Source organism: Aspergillus chevalieri, chromosome 3 (genome assembly GCF_016861735.1).
Source record: "Aspergillus chevalieri M1 DNA, chromosome 3, nearly complete sequence".
NCBI classification, from domain to species: Eukaryota; Fungi; Ascomycota; class Eurotiomycetes; order Eurotiales; family Aspergillaceae; genus Aspergillus; species Aspergillus chevalieri.
The window spans coordinates 346268-370728 of NC_057364.1; the positions used below are offsets into that span (position 1 = coordinate 346268).

Genomic DNA, 24461 nt, shown 5'->3' on the forward strand with positions numbered 1-24461 from the left:
TCGATTGCTCTAGCCAGTTACCATAACTATCAAAATTCATGGTGTTCGGGCTCCGCCCAAATCCGGGCCGTATCTCGGCGGTGCATCGAGTATCTTTGGGGATTGTCCGATTCCATAGAATCTCAAGATGCGGTTTACACGTATGTATAGAAATGAAAACTATTCTTCTTGCTAAATGCTAAGCCTTGTTGCAGACCGATGGTAGAAGCCGGATATCCAACTTCTGGATCCCGACAGGAGGCATCTCCAAGAGAGCCGTAGAAGGCGAGAAGGGTATGCCCTCATATCCAAGATATCCACGGAAGAAATGTGGTGGAGAATTAACAGTGTTCAGAGGATGCAAATGACCTTCTGGTCCGGGGCGGATTTCTTCGACAGGTTGTACCATTTTCCAGAATTCGGGATAACGGTCTCTAACTTGACATAGGCGTACTCTGGGATATTTCATATGCTGCCGCTTGGTTTGCGTGTCCAAGATAAGCTTGAACGTCTTATTGACAAGCATATGAGATCTGCTGGTGAGCTGCGTCTTTCCCTCTGGAATCATTCATGTGCTAACAGGCGAAGGCGCCTCTAAGGTTTCGTTATCCTCGCTATCATCCCAAGAGCTCTGGGAGCGGTCTGGTCGGTTAAAGGAGGGTTCAGAGGTGAGTATCTCAACGCTCTTCTATATTAGTCTTTATTAATAGGGCTTGCTAGGTCTTCAGATTCCACGACAGAAAAGAATCCCGTTTCCTCCTCGCCCCTACACATGAGGAGGAAATCACTACATTAGTCGGCAGTCTCACGAAGTCATACAAAGATCTCCCATTGCGGGTATACCAAATATGTAAATTTAAACCTCTGAGCTTATTTGAGCAGTCGAGACTAATGCAGTGCAGCAAGAAAATACCGCGATGAGCCCAGGCCGCGGCAAGGCCTCCTCCGCGGCCGTGAATTCATCATGAAAGACCTCTACACATTCGACTACAACGTCGAAGAAGCCTTGGAAACATACAAAGCCGTGAAACTGGCGTATACACACTTATTCAACGAGCTCAAAATCCCCTACCTAGTCGCCGCAGCAGACTCGGGCAACATGGGCGGAAGCCTAAGCCACGAATTCCACTTCCCCAGCTCTAAGGGAGAAGATACGCTAATCAGCTGCTCGAATTGCGATCATGTCTACAATGAAGAACTTGCAGATGGCAAAGCCCATGGTGCTAGTGCTGTCTCTTCGCCTTCGCAAGCCGGGTTCGCGACGGAGGAATCGTCCACAGACGGAACAGGGACGGTCTCGACAGGTGCCTGGTTCGCCATATCTAGAGACAAGGGAACTCTAGTACGAGGCTGGTATCCTAAATTCTTCAAACAACCCGGGTCCCGAGAACCAATGGAAAGAGAAGTTAGTTCCCATGCCGTGAAATCCATCGCCACAGCAGCAGGAATCGACATCGACCTGAGCGTGGAAAACCCCCTCGAACAATGGACCACATATGTCAAGTCCCAAAAGACCACCAACGGCTCAATACCCAGCGTGCTGGATCTCTACGACGCCCAGGTACGAGTCTACCAACGCCCTCCCCTCAGCGACCTCCTCCAAGGAACCGACCGCGCAACCACAGAAATCGAATACTTCATGCTCGACAAATTCCCCAACACTACCAACGGCCTCAACCTGATCAAAGTCAACGACGGCGACAAATGCCCTAAATGTACGCACGGAACCCTCAAACTCGACACCGCAGTCGAACTAGGACACACCTTTCACCTCGGGACTCGCTACAGCGACGTCCTCAGCGCCTCTGTCATGGTTGACAAGTCCTTGCTCGGTGCCACAAACTCAAAAGATCAAATCGTCCCGATACAAATGGGTTGTCACGGCATTGGCGTCTCGCGGATGATCACCGCCGTAGCAGACCGTCTCGCAGACTCGAAGGGTCTTAACTGGCCACGGGTCATGGCCCCGTATGAAGTTATCGTCGTGCCTGGGAAAGGTCTCGAAGGTGAAGCGGAGAAGGTATACGATCAGCTTGTCTCGTCTGACCCCGCCACTCCTGTTGATGTTATCCTCGATGACCGCGACAAGCAGATGGGCTGGAAGCTTGGGGATGCTGATCTCATTGGGTACCCGATCATTGTGGTCGTTGGCAAAGGATGGAAGAACCAGCAAACATTGGAGGTGCAATGTCGCCGGTTGGGTCTGAGAGAAGACGTGCCTTTGGATCAGCTGACGAGTTTTGTGCGGTCTTTGCTTGAACGATTGTAAATAAGATGCATTTCATGTGGTTGTCACTGTACTATAGAAATGAATATCAATCTCCCTCTTGTACCTGGCATCCGTATGTACCAATAGTGCGTGGCAATACCCACCCACCGCAAAAACACCCGTGCCCCAAACCCACCGTCCCCTATCACCACGCCCGCCGACCATCATCAAAAAAACACCGTCACCACAGCTCCCCGCGCACGCATCACTACGTCCGTCCCTCTTCTCTCAACATTCGCACCAACCTTGATATCTCTGGGTGGATTAATATCCCGGATACACAATTGCCCCTCTTACCCAACCGTCCAAAGAATACCATTCAATCTGAGAACCACCACACCCTCAGACAAAAATGAGCGCCCCCGCATCCAACGACGGAGCTCCCCCAGGCGCAAGTACGCATAACCAACCCATGGCCCCAGAACACCATACATACCGCCCATTCTACCCCTGAGGGCCGCCCTCCTCGAACAGAACAGATACTAACAACCAACCCAACAGTAAACGTCTCCTCCCTCTCCGTCCCACAGCTCCGCGCCCTGCAATCCCGCCTAACCACCGAACTCGAACACCTAACAACCTCGCACACGAAGCTCCGCGCCGCGCAGACCAAGTTCCAAGACTGCGTGCGCTCGATCAACGATGGCGTCAAGGGGTCGCAGCGAAAGGGGACAGATGGGAAGGATGAGATTCTGGTGCCGTTGACAAGTTCGTTGTATGTTAAGGGGAAATTGGCGGATCGGGAGAAAGTACTTGTTGATGTCGGGACAGGGTTTTATGTTGAGAAGGTGGGGTTTCACTCGTGTGCTTTGCGGGTTGATTTGGTATGGCTGACTTGTGGACAGACTACGGCAAAGGCGACTGAGTTCTATAATACCAAGATTAAGGGTTTGGAGAACAATCTGAAAGATTTGGCTAAGGTGGTGCAAGGAAAGGACGTGCAATTGAGGGCTATTGAGGATGGTGAGTGTCAAGGTGCTTAGGTCCCGGCCATCGGAGTACATATCAACTAACTTTGATTCTAGTCCTAAGGCAGAAGGTTCTCAGTGGTGAGGCCACCCCGGCAAACACTGGATAAAGTTTTTTTTTTTACGATGTACAGTATAAATCTCAATGAATGAAAAGAAAAGAAAAGAGAAAGAAACAGAAAACATGAACTACCAAAACGAATGCTTGCTGGCAACGTATCTCAGTTAGATAACCGCCCCTGATAAAATCCCAAATTGCAATAAGAAAATTATAACGAAAAGTGAAAATGAAGTAACAAAAAAAAAAAAAAGGTGACGTTGGATCAGGGCCATCATGCTCGTAAACTCGTGATAAACCAAGCAACACCCATGTGCATTGAAGTTGGCTTCATTCAGAACAGAGTACCAAGATCGGCATTAATCATTCCAGTAAGACCTTTTGCGTCAATATTGGGCGAAGAATTGTTTGAAGTAGTCTCGTCTTTCTTGTCACCTGAGCTTGCCTGGCTTTTAGGGCTAGGCTTACTGGCGCCCGCCTTGGGCACCACCGGCGACAAGGGCCGTGCCGGACTAAGAAGCTCAGCGGCCTGCTGCACCAAGCTGACGAAGTTCCAGAAACCAGTATGCTTTTCTCCTGACCCCGACTGCTCTTGGGGTGGGAAGTAGGGTGGGAAGAAGGTGTCCAAATTGGGACTGTACCGAGCCGAATGACCGACAGGCAGGTTCGCGTGCTGTCCTAGCAGATTGTCCCAATTGGGGTCGAATACGGACGCGCCCCAGGAGGTAGATGGCTTTTCCGAAATTGAACCAACGATAGTTGGTGGATCCTGTCCCGGGAATGCAGGAATGAGAGTGCGACTGTACTCATCGTATCTCGCGATCTCAAACGTATACTTCGTTCCCATCAGTCGGTAACGAATCGCTGTTTTCTCCACGAATCTCGACACCGGAGCTGTTGCGGGAAATATAACCTTCCTCTGTGGCGGCGCCGAAATGTCGTTCATGTTCTCAGTACGCCGAAAATTGATAGAGTGAGAAAAGGATCTCAACGCTGAGTCGATTAAGGATGCTTCTTGAAAATCCAGGCTTTTAATCTCTAGTTGCCAGTCGGACCTGCTAATAATTTAGTTTCAGTTCGTTTCGAAGCAACTTAAATAACGTACCGTTCAAAGTCGACAACAGCAATCTGGAGAGGCGATCGCTTATCGATTGTTTGGCCACCGCTGCGAGGTCTGAGCCATCGTCGTTGGGTTACCTCATATTCTTGCGCGCCAGGGCATCTAGCAAATTCCGCCTCCAAGCGGAGGAGGTCATTGTTGGATCCCAGGAATTCGAAGTTTACGGAAAACGCAGGATCCGCACGTTCCAGCGCGCGAGTTTCGCTTTCGTATGACTCGAGGAGAGCAGTGGCTTGGAAGCAACTTGCGAGGAGCTCATCTTGATTAGTCCTCAGCCTATATATCGGTAAATCAGGTTAGCAATGCATTTGCAGCGGGAAAAAAAAAGATAGTGAAGTTTCCATACCCGGGTACCAAACGGCCTTTTGTCTGCTCATGCATCAACATCTCCCTGAACTCTTCGAACGCGTACGACGGCTTGTCGTCCTTTGGGCGGCGATATTCATCCAGCACAAACGAACCGATATTGACGCGCATGCGAAGATGTCCACGAACAAACGCAACGCCACGTAGAGACTTTTCGATGGCACTGAGAATGCGGTCGTTATTCTTCGATTTTATTAAAGCAGCCCGGTCAGCCCATTGATCCAAACCCATCCCCTTTTTGCTATCGCCATGCAAGAAAGCTTTGGCAAACTGATTGTTATTCTGAACCACGATCTGTCTCCCCATGGAACTCGGTCCAGGAGGTTCAACGAGCAGAATTCTGGATTTGATGTTGCTGCTCGCTATTATCTCGCTCCATTTGGTGCGGAGCCGATGGGCGATCTGTCTCATAACATCATGGCTCTGGCCAAGGGCACAAACGCAATCGGGGAGCTCTTTCGGGATGAACAAGTGACAGCCAAACTTTGCCCGAATAACATCAAGAGCTTCGAGATGCGATCCAAGACATTCATTGAGAGGCGGTCCGTCTTTTGGCCACAGAAAGAGCAACTAAATAAGCAATCCGTTTAGCACTTCCATATCATATATGACAAGCCCGTTAGAAAGTACTCACCTGCTCAGGGAAAGCCGATGGCAAATCCGGGACTTTTCTTAGCTGCTTGAGTATCGTTTCCCGTCTCTCCTTCAAGTCCATATCTGCCTCTTTCATATTAGAATGAGCGTAAATCTTGGTCCATTCAATTTTGTTCTTCTTGGTGGACCAGACGTTCTTGCATTGCCCAACGAGCTTATACAGTATTTCTTTTGCGGACGCCACCTGAGCCGGATCTCCCCATATGTAGAGTGCCTGTCCCACTGTCAGCAGCTGCTGTGTTTGACCGTTTGAATTGCTTACCTGCTGGGTATACGACGATGGTGGGTTCACAAAGGCACCTGTTTTTTGGGCAATATCCTCGAAAACCTCGTATCGTCCAGTAGGGGCAGCGGTCTTTCTTGCAATGAGTGTACTCTTTGCTGCAGCAAAAAAGCTAGATACGTATTAGCTCTTTGACTAATACTGAAGCAATGGGCGTTTACTCACTCATATTTGAATGATCCCCAGGAAGTCGGCAGCTTGATAAATCCTTCCCCATTGCGTTAGCTCAACATCAACCAAATAAATATAGCTCTGCTAACCGTTAGCTTCCTGGCCAGCCCTCCACTCGGCCTTCGCAGGAGAATCTTTGAAGAGATTGTTGATATTACGAGATGCTGCGGCGCTAGAATTACCACGTCCAATGTTGCAGTTCCCACGTCCCCTTCCTCGAAAACCCCCTCGACCATATCCACGACTATTCGGGGTTGGTCCTTTGGCCGTAGGAGTGGGACTAGACACAAGGCGTTGAGAATGTCCGGTGGCGGGCTTCTGACTGTTTACGGGACTCTTGGAAAGGGTTGCTGGAGCTTGGATCGTTCTCTGTTTGGACGATCCAGGTGTAGTTGACGTTCCTCGGCCGTAGCCTGGTAGCTGCCACTCTTTTGTAATTGTTAGCCAAGAACAGGAATAGGTCGTGTGACGCTGTGAATGATTGATCCTTACCTTGGGCACCGGAAGCTTCATGGCTGAAGAATATCAGCAATTATAAGATCCAGAGAAATAAATCTCTTTAAACCTACTCCATTGTTCGAACTGAGGTTGTCACTGCGTGAATGGAAACTGGCCAGAGAGCATTGTTTGCTAGAGCCAAGAGAAAAGTGATAGAGCAAGACGGTGCGAGAAGGAAGAGAGCGACAGTCGAAGATATACTGTTTCTCTCAGAGAATAGAACAGTAAGAAGTGCTGCAACGATAGTAAGGAGTTATTGGGGCTAAATTACAAAAGATGAGGGGTTATTGGGAAGGAAAAGGGAAGTTGAGGAGAGAAAAGTAGGAAGGTGGGAGAGATGGAGAGGTTGAGAAACCAGACCATCTGACAGCGCTCAGAAAGAAGGAGCTCTTTACATTCATCTACAGCAGTATATGAAAGCAAACATTCACTGATTTTGATTGATTTTAAGCAATAGTAGAGGAATTCTTCTGGCTAATTGCAGCCAATCTGCCTTCACAAAGAAAGATTGTTTGCTATCCAGTGGCCAGTCAATGCGTCCATTGCCTGAGGTATAAGATTAAATATCAATTGTATTCTAATTGACTTATTTCCTTATAGTATTAGTTCCAGCAAAATAACACATGGAGTGCTCTCGAAGCACTACTATACAAAACACCATAAATCCAATTCTACATCCTGATTGGTCGATCATCCCCAGAATACGCTAACCCGATCGGGACCCAAAGTGGACAACGCGTCTTCCGGAACGCGCCTCTTTTTTCTTTGCGTCCTCAACTCCGACCACTCTCCATTGCACCGGTTCAATTTCTTATCGACTATCCAAACGAAAATGTCGCCGGAGCCTGCAGTGGGGAGCGCTGACCGGCAATCACGCAGACGCATTGCCGAAGAACGAGCCCAGAAATGGATGACCAAGGGCGGTTTGGTCCGAGAGGACTCCGACGACGAACTCGGTGACGAGGACCTTCCATGGGAGTGGGTATACGAGATGAACCATGACGAGCACAATAACAACGAAGAAAATGTTGAGGCGACGCCATCTCGAAGACGTTCTGCACGGCCGGCTGCGAAAAAAGGACCCAAGATTGTCGGCGCACGAATGGGCACATTTGAATGCAGATTGGGACAGGTTGTGTTACTGAAGTCTCCAGAGCCTGGGAAGGACTGGGTCGGGATTATCACACAATTTACCGAGGAAGAAGACGATGACGAGGAGGAGATGGTCAAGTCAGCCAACATTATGTGGTTTGCCTCGCCGGACGAGTTCATGTCGACCAAGAACAAGAGGAGAACGGACGCATTGCCGAATGAACAATACTTGACGGCGGATTTCAATAGTAATCCATTGACGTCGATTAATGGGAAAGCTACGGTAATGTCCAAGGAGGTCTTTTACGCCAAGTATCCGAACGGCGCGGCTCCTAAGGGGAAAGAGGCATTGGCAGACTACAACAAGTGTATAATCTGTCGACGAGGTGTCAATCAGTTGCAGGGAAGATATACAGATGAATTCAAATGGGAAGATGTATATCGGGAGGATAGAATTTTCGATCTCATCGACATGATCAAGGATGGATTGAAGGCGGCCAAAAAGCGTAAGACGGTCGATGATGATGTGAGTTCTGTTACAGGTCCGTTGAGTAATGTTAGTACTAACAGCAGCGCAATCAGTACATTGATACGAAAGACGACGGCGATTTTGAGCCTGCCACTCCGAGAAAGAGACAGAAAACGGCTATTGGTGCCACACCGCAGTCGCGACGGCATAAGACCTTAACCACACCCAGTAACAAACGGTACGAACAGTCATTGTCTAGTATCCTGTGTGCGAAAGCTGACAATTCTTCAGAATCGTCGTCAAAAAGCCCCTCGAATTCACCCCTCTTGGTACGCGTGTCCTTGCGCCTACGCATTTCGCCTCTCCGTATCGTCAAGCACGCAACGTCCTCCACGTTTCCACCGTCCCTGAATCGCTACCCTGCCGAAAGAACGAATTCGATACCGTCTACAACCATCTCAGTGCCGCAATTATGGAAGGCACGGGCACATGTATCTACATCTCAGGTACACCGGGTACCGGAAAGACAGCAACTGTCCGCGAGGTTGTCGCACAGCTCAACACAGCCGTGCTTGCAGAGGAGATGGACGACTTTATATTTGTCGAGATCAACGGAATGAAGGTTACCGATCCTCATCAGTCCTACTCTTTACTTTGGGAGGCTCTGAAGGGCGACCGGGTATCTCCGTCGCATGCGCTTGACCTTCTTGAGAGAGAACTATCGCATCCATCCCCTCGACGAGTCTCGTGCGTCGTCCTCATGGACGAACTTGATCAGCTGGTTACGAAGAACCAATCAGTGATGTACAACTTCTTCAATTGGCCTGCCCTCCGACACTCACGCCTCATCGTCCTGGCCGTCGCCAACACCATGGACCTGCCCGAACGTACACTGAGCAACAAAATCTCCAGTCGTCTGGGTTTGACTCGTATCACATTCCCGGGATACAAGCATAACGACCTAATGGAAATCATCACTACACGTCTAAGCAACGTACCAGGAAACATCGTCGACCCAGACGCCATCCAATTCGCAAGCCGGAAAGTAGCAGCTGTCAGCGGTGACGCCCGACGCGCATTAGACATCTGCCGACGAGCCGTTGAAATCGCAGAACAAGCCTACGATAGCGCAACTGCCAAAGAAAATAAACCTGCCATAGACGACGACACCGAATTCCTCCCCCCAACACCCAGCAAAACCCCCGCAAGAGCCAACAAACGCCAACTCGCACCCCCAAAGCCTGAACCAGAAAAACCGCCCACTAAAAACACACCCGGCCGCGTCACTATCGCAACCATAAAACACGCCATCCAAGAAGCAACCTCCACTCCCCTCCAACAATCCCTCCGCACCCTCCCCCTCTCCGCAAAACTCTTCCTCGCCGCGCTCCTCGCCCGCGTAAAACGCACCGGCATCTCCGAATCCACCTTCGGCGACATCCTCGACGAAGCCAAACGCATCGCCGATGCTGCTGTCGCAGTCGCCGGTGCAGCAGGCGTTGGTATCCGCGAGTTCCTCCTCGGTGGCTCCGGTGGCAGCGGCGCGCGTGTGAAGGCTATGGGGTTCGCTGCGATGGAGCTTATGAATTCGGGTATTCTGGCGCTGGAGAATAGTGCTGGATCCAGGGGGGCATTGGGGAGTAGTCTTATTCCGAATCGGGGGGATAGGAGTAGTAAGGTGAGGTTAAGAGTTGCGCCGGAGGATGTTAGGGCTGCGTTTCGGGAGGATGTGGAGGCCAAGGGGTTGGGGTTGGGGAGTGATTAGATGCGTTAGTGTATTATATGGAGCTAGATCACTGTGTAATGATACCCTGTTTTACTAGGCTTGGTATTGCAAAATGGACGCAGGTGATGTGTATTAGACTTATTTTCGAACCCAAAACAGCCCGATACCATTGTCAATAAAATACAGAAAAACGCTGAACTCCATATAGTGCGTAAGTAAATCTCTTTAAGTCTAACAAACCAATCATGACTCAGGGGTATAACCGATCCATCCCGAACAGACAACTAATACCTCTGCCTGCCCAGCGTGGGAGCCCAAGTAACAGGATGTGTCTCCGGCGTCGCCTCCTCATCCTGCTTCCACACCTTAATAGTCTTATCCGCCTCACCAGTAATCAACCGCAGCCCCGTCTTATCAAAAGTCGACGCCATAATACCAGACTCCGCATCCAACGAACCAGGCTGTGCCATGGTATCAATAGACTGGAACCGGTAACCAGTCTTCCAGTCCCAGAAGGACATGGAGCCATTGTCGCCGCCGGAGAAGAGCACATTGTCCTCGTTGACGGCGAGGGAGTTGATGACGGCATTTTGGCCCTCGAAGTTTTGCATGAAGGCGGCTTCGGGGCATTTCCATTGCTTGATGCTTCCTGTGCTGGCGCTGGCGAAAGTGAATTCCGTTGGGTGGGTGGTGAGGCTGCGGACGCCCTTCTTGTGATGGGTTAGGACGCCCATTGATTTGCCTGCGGCGAGGTCCCATAGTCGGACGGTTGAGTCCAGGGAGCCTGAAATGATTTGTGGGTCGGCTTCTTGACATTTGATGTCGGCGACGGTGCCCTTGTGGCCTGTGAGGACGTGGATGTTGCTTCGTGTGCGCATGTCCCAGACTCTGGCGACACCATCCCGGCCACCGGTGACCAAGAGGTCGAGACGGGGATGCAAAGCAAGAGTGTATACACCACTTAAGTGGCCGTGGTAGTGACGGATAACCTTATTCGTTTCCAGATCCCAGCACTTAACCATCTTATCCTCACCACACGAGAACAGATACGGATGTCGAGGTGACACCGCCAACCCTCTAACAGTCGAAATATGCCCCGTAAGCGTCAACCGCAACTGCCCCGTTGCGAGATTCCAAATCTTAATCGTCCGATCACCAGCACCACTAGCAAACCACTCATTATTCGGCTCCACCGCCAAACTCCGCACCCATCCCAGATGTCCCGATATCACACGCATCAACTTCCACGGCGCATGCCAATCCGGCTTCTGCTGTTTCGTCGCCGACGGCCTCTGAATCAAACTCTTCGGCATATCCTCACCACCAACTCCACCAGCAGTCGGGCCGGGTGCCTTCTTCACAAGGGACATCGACGCGCCGCTTCCATCCACGGGTGCTTGTGCTTGTGCTGTCGTCTTGGGACGCTTAGCTCGCCCGGCGGCGGCAGCTTTGGCTTGCTTTTCGGCTAGAGCTGGTGGCAGCTCTTTTACATCGTTGTATTCTGCTTTTCTGCGATATGAAGTGCCGATCGAGCCGCCTGCGACGGAGGGCGTGACCATGAGGTAGTCGGAGCCGAAAAGTTCGGCGGTTCTCTTTGCGGAGGTGCGAACGGCTTCGTCCGCCGTCGTGTTCGGGGGTACAATGTCCATTTTCGTTAATAAAAGATTCGAGGTATCTAATTAAGATGTCAGGAGACGGAGTAGGGTCAATTGCCGTTATTCGATCGACCGGGCGTTGCTAGACAGGTAGGCGTGTCGCGCCACTCAAACCCTGCGCGAAAGGATTGATTAAAAAAAAGACAGAGATCTCAAATACCACTTCACCGCATTCGGGTCGATAGAATTATAAGCCCAGCGAAATAAAGGAATAGGAACGTGGTGGTGACAATCGTGTCGAGTCGGCGCGTTGATGCTGAGTCTTCACTTGATGAAGTCGAAGCTTTGCTATGCGGAGGAATAAGACACCTGAGGCAACAAGGCCGCTAGTCAGGTGTCGATAGCTTCCCCTCCAATCAACTCCACGGAGCTCTCTTATCGCTAGACAATCAACCAGCAAGATGGAGTCGGATCGCAAGGACAAGTTCGCTATACACGAAGCAGCCAGGGAGGGGAATGGTGTGTAATCCCAAATAGTGACTGATTCGAAATGTTAACTGTTCGCAGTGCAAGCGGTTGAGTCGCTCTTGAGCGTAAGCTCCCCGCATATTTAGACATCGCCATCGAGCTCGATTGATATGCAGATGCTGACTTTGCTCAGGCTAACCCCAAGCTCGCAAGAACGAAAGATGATGATGACCGTCTTCCCATCCACTGGGCCGTGTCATATAACCGGCTTCCTGTCGTAGAGTTGCTAGTATCTCAGAAGAACTTCGACCCTGACGTTGAGGTAGTCACCATCTTTTCTCTGAGACTACTTAGTAATTTAAATGCTTACGGCTCGGACAGGATGGTTCTGGCTGGACACCACTCATGATCGCAGCTAGCCTGCGAGACTCCGAAGGAGACCCCATCATCGAGCTACTATTACAGAAAGAAGCCGACGTGAACGTCAAAAGCACATCTGGCCAGGTACATCGCAACCATTTTCCTCCATACAACCACAGCTAACAAGCAACCCGCAGAACGCCCTCCACTTCGCAACCTCCAAAATCAACATCACAACTGTCCGTCTCCTTCTCGCCAACAAATGCAGCGCCAGAGTCAAAGACAAGCGTGGCCAACTCCCCCTCCACCGCGCCGCGGCCGTCGGCTCAGTACCCATCATGAAGATGCTCCTCGAGGAAGGGAAGAGTCCTGTTAACGCGACGGATATGGATGGTTTGACGGCGTTGCATCATGTGGTTGCGGAGGGGCATGGGGATGCGGCTGTTTTCTTGCTTAAGGCTGGGGCAGAGGCTGATAAGAGGGATTCGGAGGGGCGGTTGGCGATTGATTTGGTTCCTGATCAGAAGGTGAGTTCTTCCTAGCCTGTTCTTGTTAGAATGGGAGGCTAATACGCAACAGGTGCGGCAGTATATTTTACAGACGGCTGAGAAGGAGGGTGTTGAACTTCCTTGACCGGTCTGATCTGTACGAAGAATAAAAGCGCAAGCTATAAAGCTGCTAGGGAAAAAACTGTTTAGATACCCAAAACCACAAAATCCACGTTTCAAATGTTCGATTATAAAATTTTGATAAGAAACTAAAGTACGCTCTACATTTGTACATCAACACATGCCATCGTATAGTCGGAATTAAGCCCCGGAAAGCTATAGTGAAAAGGAAAACCAGTATAAGCTTCCTCACTTCATCGTACTGTCAACCAACTCCCGATATATCTTTTTAAGATCGGCAATATCAGCCTGCAACTCCTCCACCTGCTCACTCTTCTCCCCAAGCATCTCCAGCGTAGTCAGATACCGCTGGTCCAATTCCTCCATTTGAGCCTCCAGCTCCTGGACACGAGCATCAGTGGCCTTCTTCTGATCAGTCTCCCGCATCAAATCAACCACCTGCTTCCGGGCCTCGTCACGCTGGGAGGTAATCCGGGCAAGTTCGTCCTTTGATGCGGCGCGCTCGCTTTCTAGCCGACGAACGGCGGCACTCATGCGTTCCACTAGTTGGACGGATGGTCCGGCTCCGACAGTCGATTCGGAGATTATATCGTTTATTCCGCGGGATTGGCCCCCGTACGCAGATGGCGTGCCGAAACCGCTCATCTCGTCCGGATCCAAGTGGATAGATGGCATTTCTGTGATCGGTTGGTTTTGTAGACTGCCAGCAACCGGCGGAGAGAAGACGCCCTGCGTCGAAGCGGGGAATGAGTTCTGTCGTGGGGGGGTGCCAATGTCTGGTGATGCGAAGGGCATCACGGAGGAGCGACGACTGGTAGGTCGGGAGTCTGAGAAGGAGCCTGGAGGATCGAGGGTCATTGCTTTGCGGTTGAATGTCACGGGTGATTCGTTTCGGGGAGATTGGAAAGCTGGTGCAGGGGGGATGATTTGCTCGCGCCATCTTGCGCGCTCGTCTTCGAGTTTCTGTGTCCATGTAGCTTCGTATGCTTTCTTTTGTTCGGTGAAGTCTTTCTGTGCTGTGTTAAGGTCATCAGAGGCTTTCTGGAGCTTCTGTTCCAGCTTCTGCATTTCTAAGGTGCGCTCTTCGAGCTTGTTATCCAGGTCGTGCGCTGCTTCTTTGGCGTTTTCAAGTTCCTCGTCCGCCTTCTTCGCTTTGAGATTCTGCAGACAAAATCAGCATATAGATCCAGGTACAGAAAATGATGGCCGTACTTACCACTTCCCGGACCTTTCTTCGCAGCTCACTCTCTCGCTGCGCGACATCATCACGCTCCTTCTCCAAATTCGCTAATCTCGACAGTAATGATCCCTCAAGTGTTTGCCAATTCTCACTGGCGATGGCATACTGCGTCTGCAAGGTTTCGATTTGCCGTAATAACTTGGCCTGCGATTCCCCTGCAGCTCCAGATGAAGCTTCTTCCGCCTTGGTGCGAAGGCTCTCCATCTTGCTTTCCAGGACTGACTGTTCGCCTTTAAGTTCGGTTTCGAGCATCCTTGCCCTTCCTTTCTCTTGCTCGACCTTCTCCTTGAGATCGTTGATCTCTCTATTTAGCTTCTCTTCGTTTAGGTCATGCTCAGTCTTGGCGTTTGTGAGCTCTTCCTCCAGCTGGCTTCTTCGCCATTTCTCCTGCTCAAGAGCGTCTGACTGTGCCTTGGATTCAGCAGTCTCGGCACGGGCAACGGCTCGCGCAAGCTGTCCCTTCATTTCTTGAATGGTCTCGTTTAGTGCATTTCGTTCGGACTTGACGGCCTCCAGATCCCGAGACGCTTTCGTATGAGATGCCAGTGAGTCGTTGGCCCTCTTCTCGGCTGCCTCAGCACGCTGGGCCCTAGCTTCCGCATTAGACAGCTCTGTTTCCAGCTTTTCTGTCTTCTTTCTTGCTTCCGTCTGGCTCTTAGAAGTCTCGATAAGTTGCTGTCGAAGCTTCTTCAGCGCCGTTCTATGATCCATTTCCGACTTTGAGAGCTTTTGCCCTTCTTCAAGCAATAGCGCGATTTTCTCATCTTTCTCTCGAAGCTGTTTCTCGACGCTTCCTGATTCAGCAGATGCCGCTGCCTGTTTGGCAGACTCTGCGGCATCCTTTGCCAGATATTTGAGTTTGGATTGTAGGGCATCTATCCGTTCGATATATCCATGCGTCTCCTCCTGCCATTGGGATTCAGCAGCCTTGTGCTCGGCCTGTAATTGTGCAATTGTAGTTTCATCACCACTATATCCTTGCTTTGGTGGCTCCAGAGAGCTTTCTGTAGCGCTTCGGCCTGTTTCCCTGGACGCATGGGCACCTTGAGACTCATCGCTTTCCGGCTTAGCAGATTCATCAATAGACGGCCTGGTATTTGTCGACTCCTCGATTTCTGTTGTCGCAGGCTCATCCGCAGCTGATGCGGCGACTTCTTTCGCATCTTGCGACGATAAGGCGGGCTCTTCGCTGCTTCTACCCGGTTTTGGCACAATCGACGAAGTCTCCACCTGAGAAGAGCTCTTGGATTGTTCCTCCACATCTACCGCCGGGGAAGCCCGACCAGAATCAATGTCCGCATTTGGACGCACATCGGTACTCGGTCTAGGACTGGCGGCTGGGGATGAGGCTGCGCTGGCGGAAGACTGAGAGGTGCGGTTCCCGGGCGTATTGGATTTGTTGACCATAGCACGAGCAAGGCGTTCCTGGAGACGGTCATTTTTGCGCGCGCTAGATGAGCTTCGTGAGACTACCATGAGATACCACAATTAGCCATGCGATGCGGCAGAAATCTGACTGGCATGAAGCGCCATACCTCCTCCATTCTGTTGTCCCTGGGCTTTCGCAGCAACGTTCTTGGATTGCATCTGCTGTAATTGTTTCTGTTCTTCCTCCTCGGCCAGTATCAGATCCAATTTGGACTCTACGCCGGCCACGGCCTGTTGTAGAAACGAGCCGACTTTCCATTTCGGCTTGGGGCCTTGTGAGTTCTGCGCCATGGTGTATTTGTATCGCTTTGTCTGATTATCCCTTTGTAATGGTGTCTTCTTCTCTGCGAATTGAAAAGTCCAGCTACCTTGTCAGCAGCAAAGCGTCTGTTTTCATCTCATCCAAGGCAGTAGTTGGAGATTCGAATTATGCGGGCTTGTCGTCACCGTGCGGGACAAGGCAGACTCGTAAGAGAAACGAGGGTGTGAAACAACAAGAGCGCCGACCGTAATTCAGAGAAAACGAACGAAATAAACAGGATTAGCCATTCCAGGATAGGTCTAGAGAGCGTGCGTGTAATAGTCAAGAGGAATATTCGGCCAGGCTTGCGCGTTTCCACTCCGGGAGGCTCATCTCTTGGCGTGGGGACTGGGCCGACGGCGGACAACTGAACGTTCCTTCATGTCAGGGTAACTGTCACTCCTCCGTTGCTCGCTAAGGAGTACTCCCCAATCTCAACAGTACAACCTGACTGTCCGGAAAAGGAACCGTATCAAAAATGTCGCTGGAACCGCCAACGTACCTCAGTTCCCTGCAGAACAACATCCGCGCCCGTCCTATCCCATGGGAAGGAGCTGTCCGAGCTGGTAACATCACCGATGACCACCTGAAGAAGATCAAGGCCGTGGACAAGGTTCGCAAAGAGCAACGACGCCAGACCGTTGATGGAGATCTTCAGGGATATGTCAGCTTGCTCTCTGGGGGTGGAGATGAGAAGAGTGTCCTGGACTCGGCGTCCAAGAGAACCGATATTGTACAGTACATCCTGGTGTTGGCGGTGGACTTGATTAACGGTATGGTCATTGGATTGATGAATTGCTTGATTACCATGGAGGATGGATACTGAGACAAAGGTTCTTTATCGCAGATGCCCCGTCACTCGCTTCTGCGCTGATTGCGCACGCCGACCCCTACAAGCCATTCCTCCCTCTCCTCCGTCATTCTACAAACGCGGAAGATCCCATTCCGCTACTCACCTCGACCTTCCTGACGAACCTTGTGTCTACAAGTTTAGTATCGTCATCGAAACCCGCTGCCAGAGATGACGAGGCGCTTCCTCAGCTCTACGCTTATCTCTCCACCCTGGCCCGGAATCAAGATAGCGGACTGCAAGACATTGGAGTCCAGGAATACTCTGCATTGCTTCGAACAGCAAGGGCAAGAGAGCTCTTCTGGAACCAGAGAAAGGATACCGTGGAGCCATTGGTTGAGATCCTCCGTGCCGCCGCAGGAGCAAAAGACAATGGATCAAGCACGGTTGGTGGCAGCAGTGTACGGGCCATTGAGCCAGGTCTTGCTGGTGGTGTTGGGATTCAGCTTCTGTACCGCGTGTTGCTAGTCTTGTGGCAACTGAGTTTCGAAGCTGAACTGGTTGGCGACGATCTTCAATCGTATGTATCTTCCGTGGCAAGAACACATTCAGTGCTGACGAATGCAGCGACCATGAATTCATTCAACTCTACACACAACTATTGCGAGTGTCGCCCAAGGAAAAGACAACGCGACTTCTTCTGGCAACCCTTCACAACCTCCTCTCCGAGAACCAAACCACCCTGCTTCCCGTCGCAGCGTTTGTCCGCCTACCCGCCCTCCTGACTAACCTCTCTGGCCGCCACTTGACCGACGAGGATCTCCTCGAGGACCTCAAGTCGCTGTCCAGCATGCTCGATGAGTACACCAAGACGCAGACCACATTCGATCAATACGCAGCCGAGTTGCAATCGAGCCATCTCCGCTGGTCGCCACCGCATCGCAACCCCACATTCTGGAGAGACAATGCGCGTCGGATCTTGGACGAGAGCAACGGTGCCTATCCCAAGAAGCTTGCTGAGATCCTTGCCAAGCCCTGGGACAACGACAAGCAAGTGCTGGCGATTGGGTGTAACGACGTGGGCCAATTGGTGAAGGTGCTGCCAGAGCGACGGAACCAGCTTGAGAGGCTGGGCCTCAAGACTCGCGTGATGGAGTTGATGGCCGACAAAGATGAATCGGTACGGTGGGAGAGTCTGCGAGCCGTCGGGGAATGGCTCCGTTATACCTTTGATAACTAATGTCTTTGCTTTCTGTCTGTGCTCTGGGTTTGTTATGCGTGTGATTTGAATGAATACTATTCTTTGGTTGCATTTATTATGGGTTGTCCAGCGTACTCTGCCTTTGCTTATTTTGACCTGTGTATTTGTGGATAGGACAAGGTTTTTTTTCTTTCTAGTTAGCCACTCTACGTATGTTAGAGCATACCTTCAATGGATATCCAATACTCTGTCCTCCAACAGTAGATCCAGAGTCACTGCCAATCGGTTCTATTTCAGTTCCGCCACCGAGAGGAGAAGCGAACCATTCTCCAAGCCATTTCCTCGGCACCCGGACGATTGACTTTCTCATCTTTTCTTCCTTTTCAGTCTCTCATTCAAGATTGTCAACAGTATCATTTATCCTATTACTGTCCTTGATATATCGAAATCTACGCTCGTTATCTCAACACCGCGCCCTCCGAACAATTTCTAAAGTCCGCAACCTCCGATCTGCAGTTCCCCCGAGAAAAATCCCCGCAAACTACATCAACAATACAATAAGAGGACGGAGGAGGCTACGGACTACCTATGTCTCGATCGTTCACGGGATGCAAAAGATGTAAGGCGCGACGTCAAAAATGTGACGAGCAGAGGCCAGTCTGCGGTCGATGTCAGACGGCGGGTGCGCAGTGTCGGTATGCGATGCAGCTGCAATGGGGAGGACGGGCATTTTCGCGATCGAGGTTTGGGGCGTGTGTGGGGGATGGAATGCAGAAGTTTGGTTTGTACTCCTTTACCGCGGTAGTATAGAGGGATAAGTGCTGACGCCTGACAGAGTACTCCCCCGGGGAATTCATATATACCACCACCGCCAACGCCAGCAACGCAAACGCTATCGTGCCATCGCCCACCTCTCCCACAAATAACCTCCTAACACGACCGGTCGATCCCTTCTCGTCGCTATCCTCCGAACAGAAATCCCTTCTCCACCACTTCATCCACGATGCCTCACAAATCACCGCCTGCCACTCCGGAATGCAAACAGATATCTGCAAAATGCTCATCCCAATGGCCCTCCAAACGCCGTCCCTCCTATACGCAACAACAGCCCTCTCCGCAATCCATCTGCAGGCAGTAAACAATCGATCAGAAACGGTCAAGTCAGCACCCGAAATCGCACGCTTCATGGCCCTCAGCCTCGAACATTTCCGAAACGAACTGCAGAACCCCAGCACGCGGGGTTCGGATGCGCTCCTTGCGACGGCCCGGACGCTGTGTCTCGCGGAGATTCACTCAGGGGCTATTCATCCAAACTCGTGGCGGGCGCATATTGAGGGGGCAAGGGCGTTGATGGGGACGACTGCGGCGGGACGGCAGGGAGGCGGAGGCGGGAAGGCAGAGGGGTTCCGGTGGTATTTGGATCGGTGGTATCGGTCGATTGTCTCGCTTACGGCGTTGACGGGGAATGGGCCGCCGATTGGGGGTGTTACTGATCGGGCTGAGTTGCCTGCGGCGCAGCCTGAGGGTTCTTCGCCGGATTATCTGGATGATTACTGGGGGTTTACGGTGCATTTGTCTGCGATATTCCGCGGGATCGGTGCAGCTGCTTGGCGACGGCATCAGAACCGGAGTCTCCAAGATGGGAGTGAAGAAGCCAGTATCCAGAACGAAGCATCGGCTCTGGAATCTTCGGTACACCAACTTATGGACCGGGAAGCTGGGACAGTACCCACATTCTACCCCGGGATAGTGGAAGGGCTGTCTGCGGAATGCATTCGAGAATTCATCCTCTGCAATGAAGCATTCCAACACAGCGCATTGATCCAGATCCACCGTCGCCTACGCAAAACCCCGACCTCGTCACCCGCCGTGCAGGCGTCCGTCAAACGGATTCTTGAGTGCACAGAAGTAATCGGACCGTCGTCTGGTTTAAGTCCATGGGTAATGCTCACAACACCACTATTTATCGCTGGATGCGAAGCACGAGGGGAGGATCGGGAAAAGGTACGAGGGTTACTCGCATTATTGCACGACACGATCCGTGTACCGAACGTGCTGCAGTCATTGAAGTTTCTAGAGCAATATTGGGCGAATCAAATGGACGAGGAGGAAGACTGGAGTCATTATCTGGATCGAATGAGGTTTGATTTTATCCCGTATTGAACTAGTTTGATCCATGCGTTTGCGTTTATTACGAGTCAGGATGCGCTATGTATGCTATGAATGGTCGTTTGGAGTCTATATTTGGGTCATGTATATTTGGAGTTTTATAGGATATGTCGGCTTACTATGTATGTTTGTGTTCTATTATTATCGCTGGCTTGTGTGCAGTGATATATTCCTAGGGCTGGTCTAGGCCATTATTCGTTTGAAATATATGTGGCTACTCCATACGGAGTACAGCACAGACTAGGATATACAAATTAGGGCCACCACTCCAGTTTACGAGTACATATAAATACGAAATAGCACAAGCAGTCAATAATGACACGGGACATAAATCCGAATCACAGTGTGAACAGAACACCTGTGTGTGAAAGCACACACTGACATGCATTAGCTATTGCTTTTCCGAGTTTATCTGAAGTGACAGGGAATAGATAGACGGGCTGCACGGAGTAGAAAGTACGCAGCAGAATCTCCAGATAGACAGAAGTACGTACTTTGTCCCGTCCAATATCTCCAGTCCCTTGCAGACCCCTGAGTTTGTTTTATCGGGCAAGCAGGTACACTACAGATCCTACAAATTACTTCATGTCTTGGAACTGAATACTATTTCCTTCCGGTTAGCCAATCCATACACGTATCGCGAAGACTTGCGTGCCCTACGTACTCGTCCCCATAGGGTAAGCACCCCACGACGTTTATCAATCTCGCGAGTCCGAGCTTCAGTGCAGGGACCCCTGAGCTGTCTGCAGGCCGTGTTGAAGGGCTAATAGGGATGCTCGGAGGGGACCGAGATCTGCACGCGCTGTTGTGTGCTTTGCGTGCGAGTACGGAGTACTATGTACGGTAAACAAGTACAGGTAGGGTGTGTCCATGGGTCAATTAGCTGTACCATGGTAATGTGAGTTCTACCAGGTCTTTATTTTAGGTGTTACCGTGTTTCAATATTACTATTATCTTTGGCAGTTGTATGCGTTTAGTGAATTTGCTACTATGCTGGAGGCCCCCCTGAAATGTGGGTCGGATCGGCGGCAGTAGTAAATGTACGGTTGAGACGAATTGAGGGCACGATAGAACTGTACAGGACAGTACTCTGCAGAATGAGTTGGAGCACAGAGTACATGTAGAATGAATATACAAGAAAGAATATATTATTGTATGTATAGAGTGTATGCAAACAGACAGTAATACTGTACTTCTAGTAGTAGAAAGACCAAGTATGGACAGTGCATAGTGTAGACCTCCACACTCCGGACCGTCTCCAACTCCTTTTCGGTATTCTCTTTATCTTCTAACTCTAACAACGGCACACTCATTCTACTACTCTACCACTCACTTACTCAATACACTTCGGATCATCCTCCTGACTGCTGACTATCTTTGCCAATCCATGCGCTGCCAATGATTCCCCCAGACGGTCCAGTGCGACCTTCCTCTCCTGTTGTGTCGCTCCAGACTATCACTCCCTCTTCTCCTTCACCACCAACCTCCTCTCCCTCTTCTCACTACTCACCACATCGCACGACAGTCTCGAGAAAACCCTTACCGGATAATGCTGCTACTCCAGCAGCCTCTTCTTTTCCTTCTGTCTCACACCCTCCCTCTGCTCCGTTAACGCCCTCTTCTGCGCCTCCTGCTGCTCCTCCGCCGCCCCCTCCACCTCCGGGCGAAACGCCGCGCGAATACCCTCAACTTCAGCCTCCAATTGCATTTGCTGAGGATCCCTCTCTGGCGCTTCCGTCCCCTTCTTCGCTGGCTTCCTCCGCTTCCTCGTTGGTCGATGAGGACTCCCTTCTTGTGCCAAGGGACCTGGATCGGTACGTTGTGTTTGGCTATCTTTCTTTATCCGCCGGGGCTTTGTCGGCCTCGTGCTTTATTCTAGCCTCTTCTTTTGCTCTTCGATATTGATTCTTCTCTTTCCCTCTCTTTTCTTAGCCTAAACCTCTACTTACTAGCGACCAATTGCTCATTACTGACTGGCGTGTACTGGTAGACTCCCCCATCGTGGTCCCTCCGCAGATAATACTTCCTCCGCACCGGCCACAGAGCACGACGTTGACTACGGTTCACAATTCTCGAATGGGATCCAATTCCATAGCCGTCTCGTCAGCGAACCATTCATCCCCGTGCTCCCCTCCCCGCCAGCAGGCCATCACCGCGACCAGCCCGCGATGGCCTTGCACCCACCTGAAAACAGCCGCCCGCCTCCCCTCCGTATAGATTCCGCTGGCGCGCGGAGCTCATCCGCCAACTCCTTCGACTCTAAACAACAGCCCAAAACCCCCGGGAGAAAAATTAGCTCCTTCTTTGGCTGGAAGGGTCCCACCTCTCCCGGCGCTGAATCCTCAAGTACAGAAATCTCAGACGCGGGCCGGTCCCCGCTAGCTTCGCCCATGCCGCCGTCTCTCCCCAGCGCATCCTTCTCCATCACACCTTCCACCACCGTTCCCCTCGATAACTCCAAACCCGTCCGCAATGGTTCCCTCAGCAGTGCCACAATTCTCGACACCAAGGTCAACGAGCTGGAAAATGAGTTGCGTGAAATCAGCTCTGAACTGGCAGGCTCCATTCGCCGCGAAATGGAGCTCGAAGACCTCGTCGAGAGACTCCAGTCTGAGATGCCACTCGACACCACAAATCGGCGCACAAGTGACTACTTCTCCGACTCCGGGACCAGTTCCACCATCCGCTATCCTCATGATTCTGGCCGTTCAGAAGATCTGGAGAAGTTTCGCCGGTCTGCTGAGCAAGAACGCGCACAGCTCAAGGTCGAGCTTTCACAGAAATGGCAAGAAGAACGGTCAAAACGACTAGCTACCGAATCGCATGTCCAGATCTTAGAAAGCCAGGTTCAGCAGGTAAGTTTTCCCATCGATATGAAAGCATGCAATGGCTAACTGTTACAGCTTCGCCGTGAAAGAGTTGACCTCTCAGATTTGTCCTCCCGAAACCGCGAGCTGGAAGGTACACTGGACACCACTCGCCGGAAGCTTGCCGAGGAGCGACAGATCAAAGACAACTTCGAGGATCTTCTGACCGCCATGCGGGTGGAACTGGAGCAACTCCGAAACGAACGAGATCATCTCCGCGACGAAGTAATCCCGCAGATCTCAGGTGGCACCTACAAGCCCCCATCGTCCTCAGCTGACCCGTCCGAAATCGAACGTCTGATGGGAGAGATCGAGGCATTGAAGATCGAAAACGCTTCGTTGGCTCAGCTCCAAGGCACTCGGTTTGCATCAATCGCCGAAGAGGATGATGGCCGGCCCACGCGCGGCAGGACCTCGGGCTTGGGTATCAGCATGTCGCGCTCGAACTCGCTCGCTCGCATGCACTCCAAGCCTTCCCGGCCGAGTTCGCTCTCCCGGTCGAATTCGTTCTCGGCCAAGGAGCGTGACACTCGTGAGAATTTGGCTGATCACATGAATGACGTCGAAGCGCAGCGCGATGCCCTTCACCAGACCTTGCGGAACTTGCTTGCGCGCCAAGCCATCCAGGCCCGGGAATACGAAAAACGTTCCCGGATGCTGGAGATAGAGCTTGCACGCGCACAGGAAGCAGGCTCCCCGCGTAGACTGGGTTACGAACGTGATGTCCGCAACCTGCGAGAAGAGGTCAACTACCTCCGTCAGCGGGCCGAGGAGGCCCTGGAGCAGAAGTGGCAGTGCGAAAAGGGTCTGGCAGGTCTCAAGATGGATCTGGACCGCGCAGAGCAGGAGACTGCTTCATTGCGCGAGTTGCTCCAGGAGCACGACATTTCTCTGTCTCAGAACTCGGGAGCAACGGCTGAAGGACGCGACGGGTTTGCCGAAGTCCTCGCGACTACTTCCTCTCTCGAGTCCGCTTATGAGCAGCTGCAGGCCGACCGTGACCAGGTTGTCGCCCAGTCGCCAGCGGAGGCGACCGGCGAATTGGCAGAATCGCTCAACCGCACTGAAGCACTGACGACTCATGTGCGGAAGCAGCTGGAGTCCAACAGCTCCCTGCGTCGCCGTCTGGCCGAGGCCATCGGCCAAGGTGAGAAGGAGCAGCAGGTATCTGCTGCCCGGATCAACGAGCTGCAATCGCAGCTCAAGTCGCTGGAGGACATGCTCCTGACAGCGCAGCAACTGTCCGAGGAAGAGATGGCCAAGCACGAAGAGGAGATCCGCCAGTTGCAGGACAGCCACAACGACCAGCTCCAGCGCATGAAGAACGGATCGCGCAGCCCTGCGGCCCTTTCCCCGCGACCTCCGCAGTCGCCCTTCTTTGGCACTCGTTCTCCCCGTCTGGACAAGACCACCAGCGGCAATGGCGTTCCATTGATAGAAGTCGTCCAGCCGGAGACATTAGCCAAGCGGGTCCGGGAGCTCGAACGACTCCTACGCAACGCTGACCTGGAAATGGAAGAAGTGGTCGGACGGATGAACCGGGCGCAGATTGATGTGGCCGAGTTGCAGTCGGACAGGTATGTTCCTTTTCCTAGTCCTATTGTCGTGAATTGACGCTAACGTAAAACAGAGACGAGGCCCTCCGTCAAACCCGGAAACTCCAGTCTGAAATTTTGGCCGAGCGCGAGCTGTTCAAGACTCTTCTGAGTCAGTAATTAATCATACCCTCTTGTACCAGCTTTGTATATTTATACCATCAC

General features: G+C 51.6%; 10 protein-coding genes across 10 annotated transcripts; 7 read left to right on the plus strand and 3 right to left on the minus strand.

The window, feature by feature from the left end:
* Positions 1 to 38: 38 nt before the first annotated feature.
* On the plus strand, positions 39 to 2248 carry ACHE_30126S (putative proline--tRNA ligase AIM10; the record flags this gene model as incomplete). The annotated part of the gene is made up of 7 exons (XM_043276710.1): positions 39 to 140; positions 195 to 273; positions 335 to 378; positions 428 to 518; positions 568 to 647; positions 700 to 829; positions 882 to 2248. 7 exons carry the CDS (start codon positions 39 to 41, stop codon positions 2246 to 2248), a joined length of 1893 nt encoding a protein of 630 aa, XP_043134661.1.
* Positions 2249 to 2600: 352 nt separating this feature from the next.
* GIM5 (prefoldin subunit 5) lies at positions 2601 to 3326 on the plus strand (the record flags this gene model as incomplete). The annotated part of the gene is made up of 3 exons (XM_043276711.1): positions 2601 to 2643; positions 2750 to 3211; positions 3274 to 3326. The coding sequence occupies 3 exons, from the start codon at positions 2601 to 2603 to the stop codon at positions 3324 to 3326; spliced, it is 558 nt and encodes a 185-aa protein (XP_043134662.1).
* A 282-nt stretch (positions 3327 to 3608) lies between these two features.
* Positions 3609 to 6381, minus strand: ACHE_30128A (uncharacterized protein; the record flags this gene model as incomplete). Its single annotated transcript, XM_043276712.1, has 8 exons — positions 3609 to 4329; positions 4380 to 4670; positions 4741 to 5330; positions 5395 to 5628; positions 5677 to 5809; positions 5863 to 5905; positions 5958 to 6288; positions 6361 to 6381. The coding sequence occupies 8 exons, from the start codon at positions 6379 to 6381 to the stop codon at positions 3609 to 3611; spliced, it is 2364 nt and encodes a 787-aa protein (XP_043134663.1).
* Positions 6382 to 7198: 817 nt separating this feature from the next.
* Positions 7199 to 9692, plus strand: ORC1 (origin recognition complex subunit 1; the record flags this gene model as incomplete). The annotated part of the gene is made up of 3 exons (XM_043276713.1): positions 7199 to 7984; positions 8041 to 8165; positions 8219 to 9692. The coding sequence occupies 3 exons, from the start codon at positions 7199 to 7201 to the stop codon at positions 9690 to 9692; spliced, it is 2385 nt and encodes a 794-aa protein (XP_043134664.1).
* Positions 9693 to 9937: 245 nt separating this feature from the next.
* On the minus strand, positions 9938 to 11302 carry PRP46 (WD40 repeat domain-containing protein; the record flags this gene model as incomplete). Its single annotated transcript, XM_043276714.1, has 1 exon — positions 9938 to 11302. One exon carries the CDS (start codon positions 11300 to 11302, stop codon positions 9938 to 9940), a length of 1365 nt encoding a protein of 454 aa, XP_043134665.1.
* Positions 11303 to 11709: 407 nt separating this feature from the next.
* ACHE_30131S (ankyrin repeat domain-containing protein) lies at positions 11710 to 12709 on the plus strand (the record flags this gene model as incomplete). The annotated part of the gene is made up of 6 exons (XM_043276715.1): positions 11710 to 11767; positions 11816 to 11841; positions 11910 to 12038; positions 12098 to 12220; positions 12274 to 12603; positions 12656 to 12709. The coding sequence occupies 6 exons, from the start codon at positions 11710 to 11712 to the stop codon at positions 12707 to 12709; spliced, it is 720 nt and encodes a 239-aa protein (XP_043134666.1).
* Positions 12710 to 12933: 224 nt separating this feature from the next.
* On the minus strand, positions 12934 to 15664 carry ACHE_30132A (M protein repeat protein; the record flags this gene model as incomplete). Its single annotated transcript, XM_043276716.1, has 3 exons — positions 12934 to 13866; positions 13922 to 15414; positions 15481 to 15664. 3 exons carry the CDS (start codon positions 15662 to 15664, stop codon positions 12934 to 12936), a joined length of 2610 nt encoding a protein of 869 aa, XP_043134667.1.
* A 488-nt stretch (positions 15665 to 16152) lies between these two features.
* VMA13 (H(+)-transporting V1 sector ATPase subunit H) lies at positions 16153 to 17704 on the plus strand (the record flags this gene model as incomplete). Its single annotated transcript, XM_043276717.1, has 3 exons — positions 16153 to 16447; positions 16522 to 17044; positions 17092 to 17704. 3 exons carry the CDS (start codon positions 16153 to 16155, stop codon positions 17702 to 17704), a joined length of 1431 nt encoding a protein of 476 aa, XP_043134668.1.
* A 549-nt stretch (positions 17705 to 18253) lies between these two features.
* On the plus strand, positions 18254 to 19828 carry ACHE_30134S (Zn(II)2Cys6 transcription factor; the record flags this gene model as incomplete). The annotated part of the gene is made up of 2 exons (XM_043276718.1): positions 18254 to 18446; positions 18501 to 19828. The coding sequence occupies 2 exons, from the start codon at positions 18254 to 18256 to the stop codon at positions 19826 to 19828; spliced, it is 1521 nt and encodes a 506-aa protein (XP_043134669.1).
* Positions 19829 to 21232: 1404 nt separating this feature from the next.
* Positions 21233 to 24416, plus strand: ACHE_30135S (uncharacterized protein; the record flags this gene model as incomplete). The annotated part of the gene is made up of 4 exons (XM_043276719.1): positions 21233 to 21648; positions 21825 to 22689; positions 22738 to 24278; positions 24332 to 24416. 4 exons carry the CDS (start codon positions 21233 to 21235, stop codon positions 24414 to 24416), a joined length of 2907 nt encoding a protein of 968 aa, XP_043134670.1.
* Between the last annotated feature and the right edge of the window lie 45 nt (positions 24417 to 24461).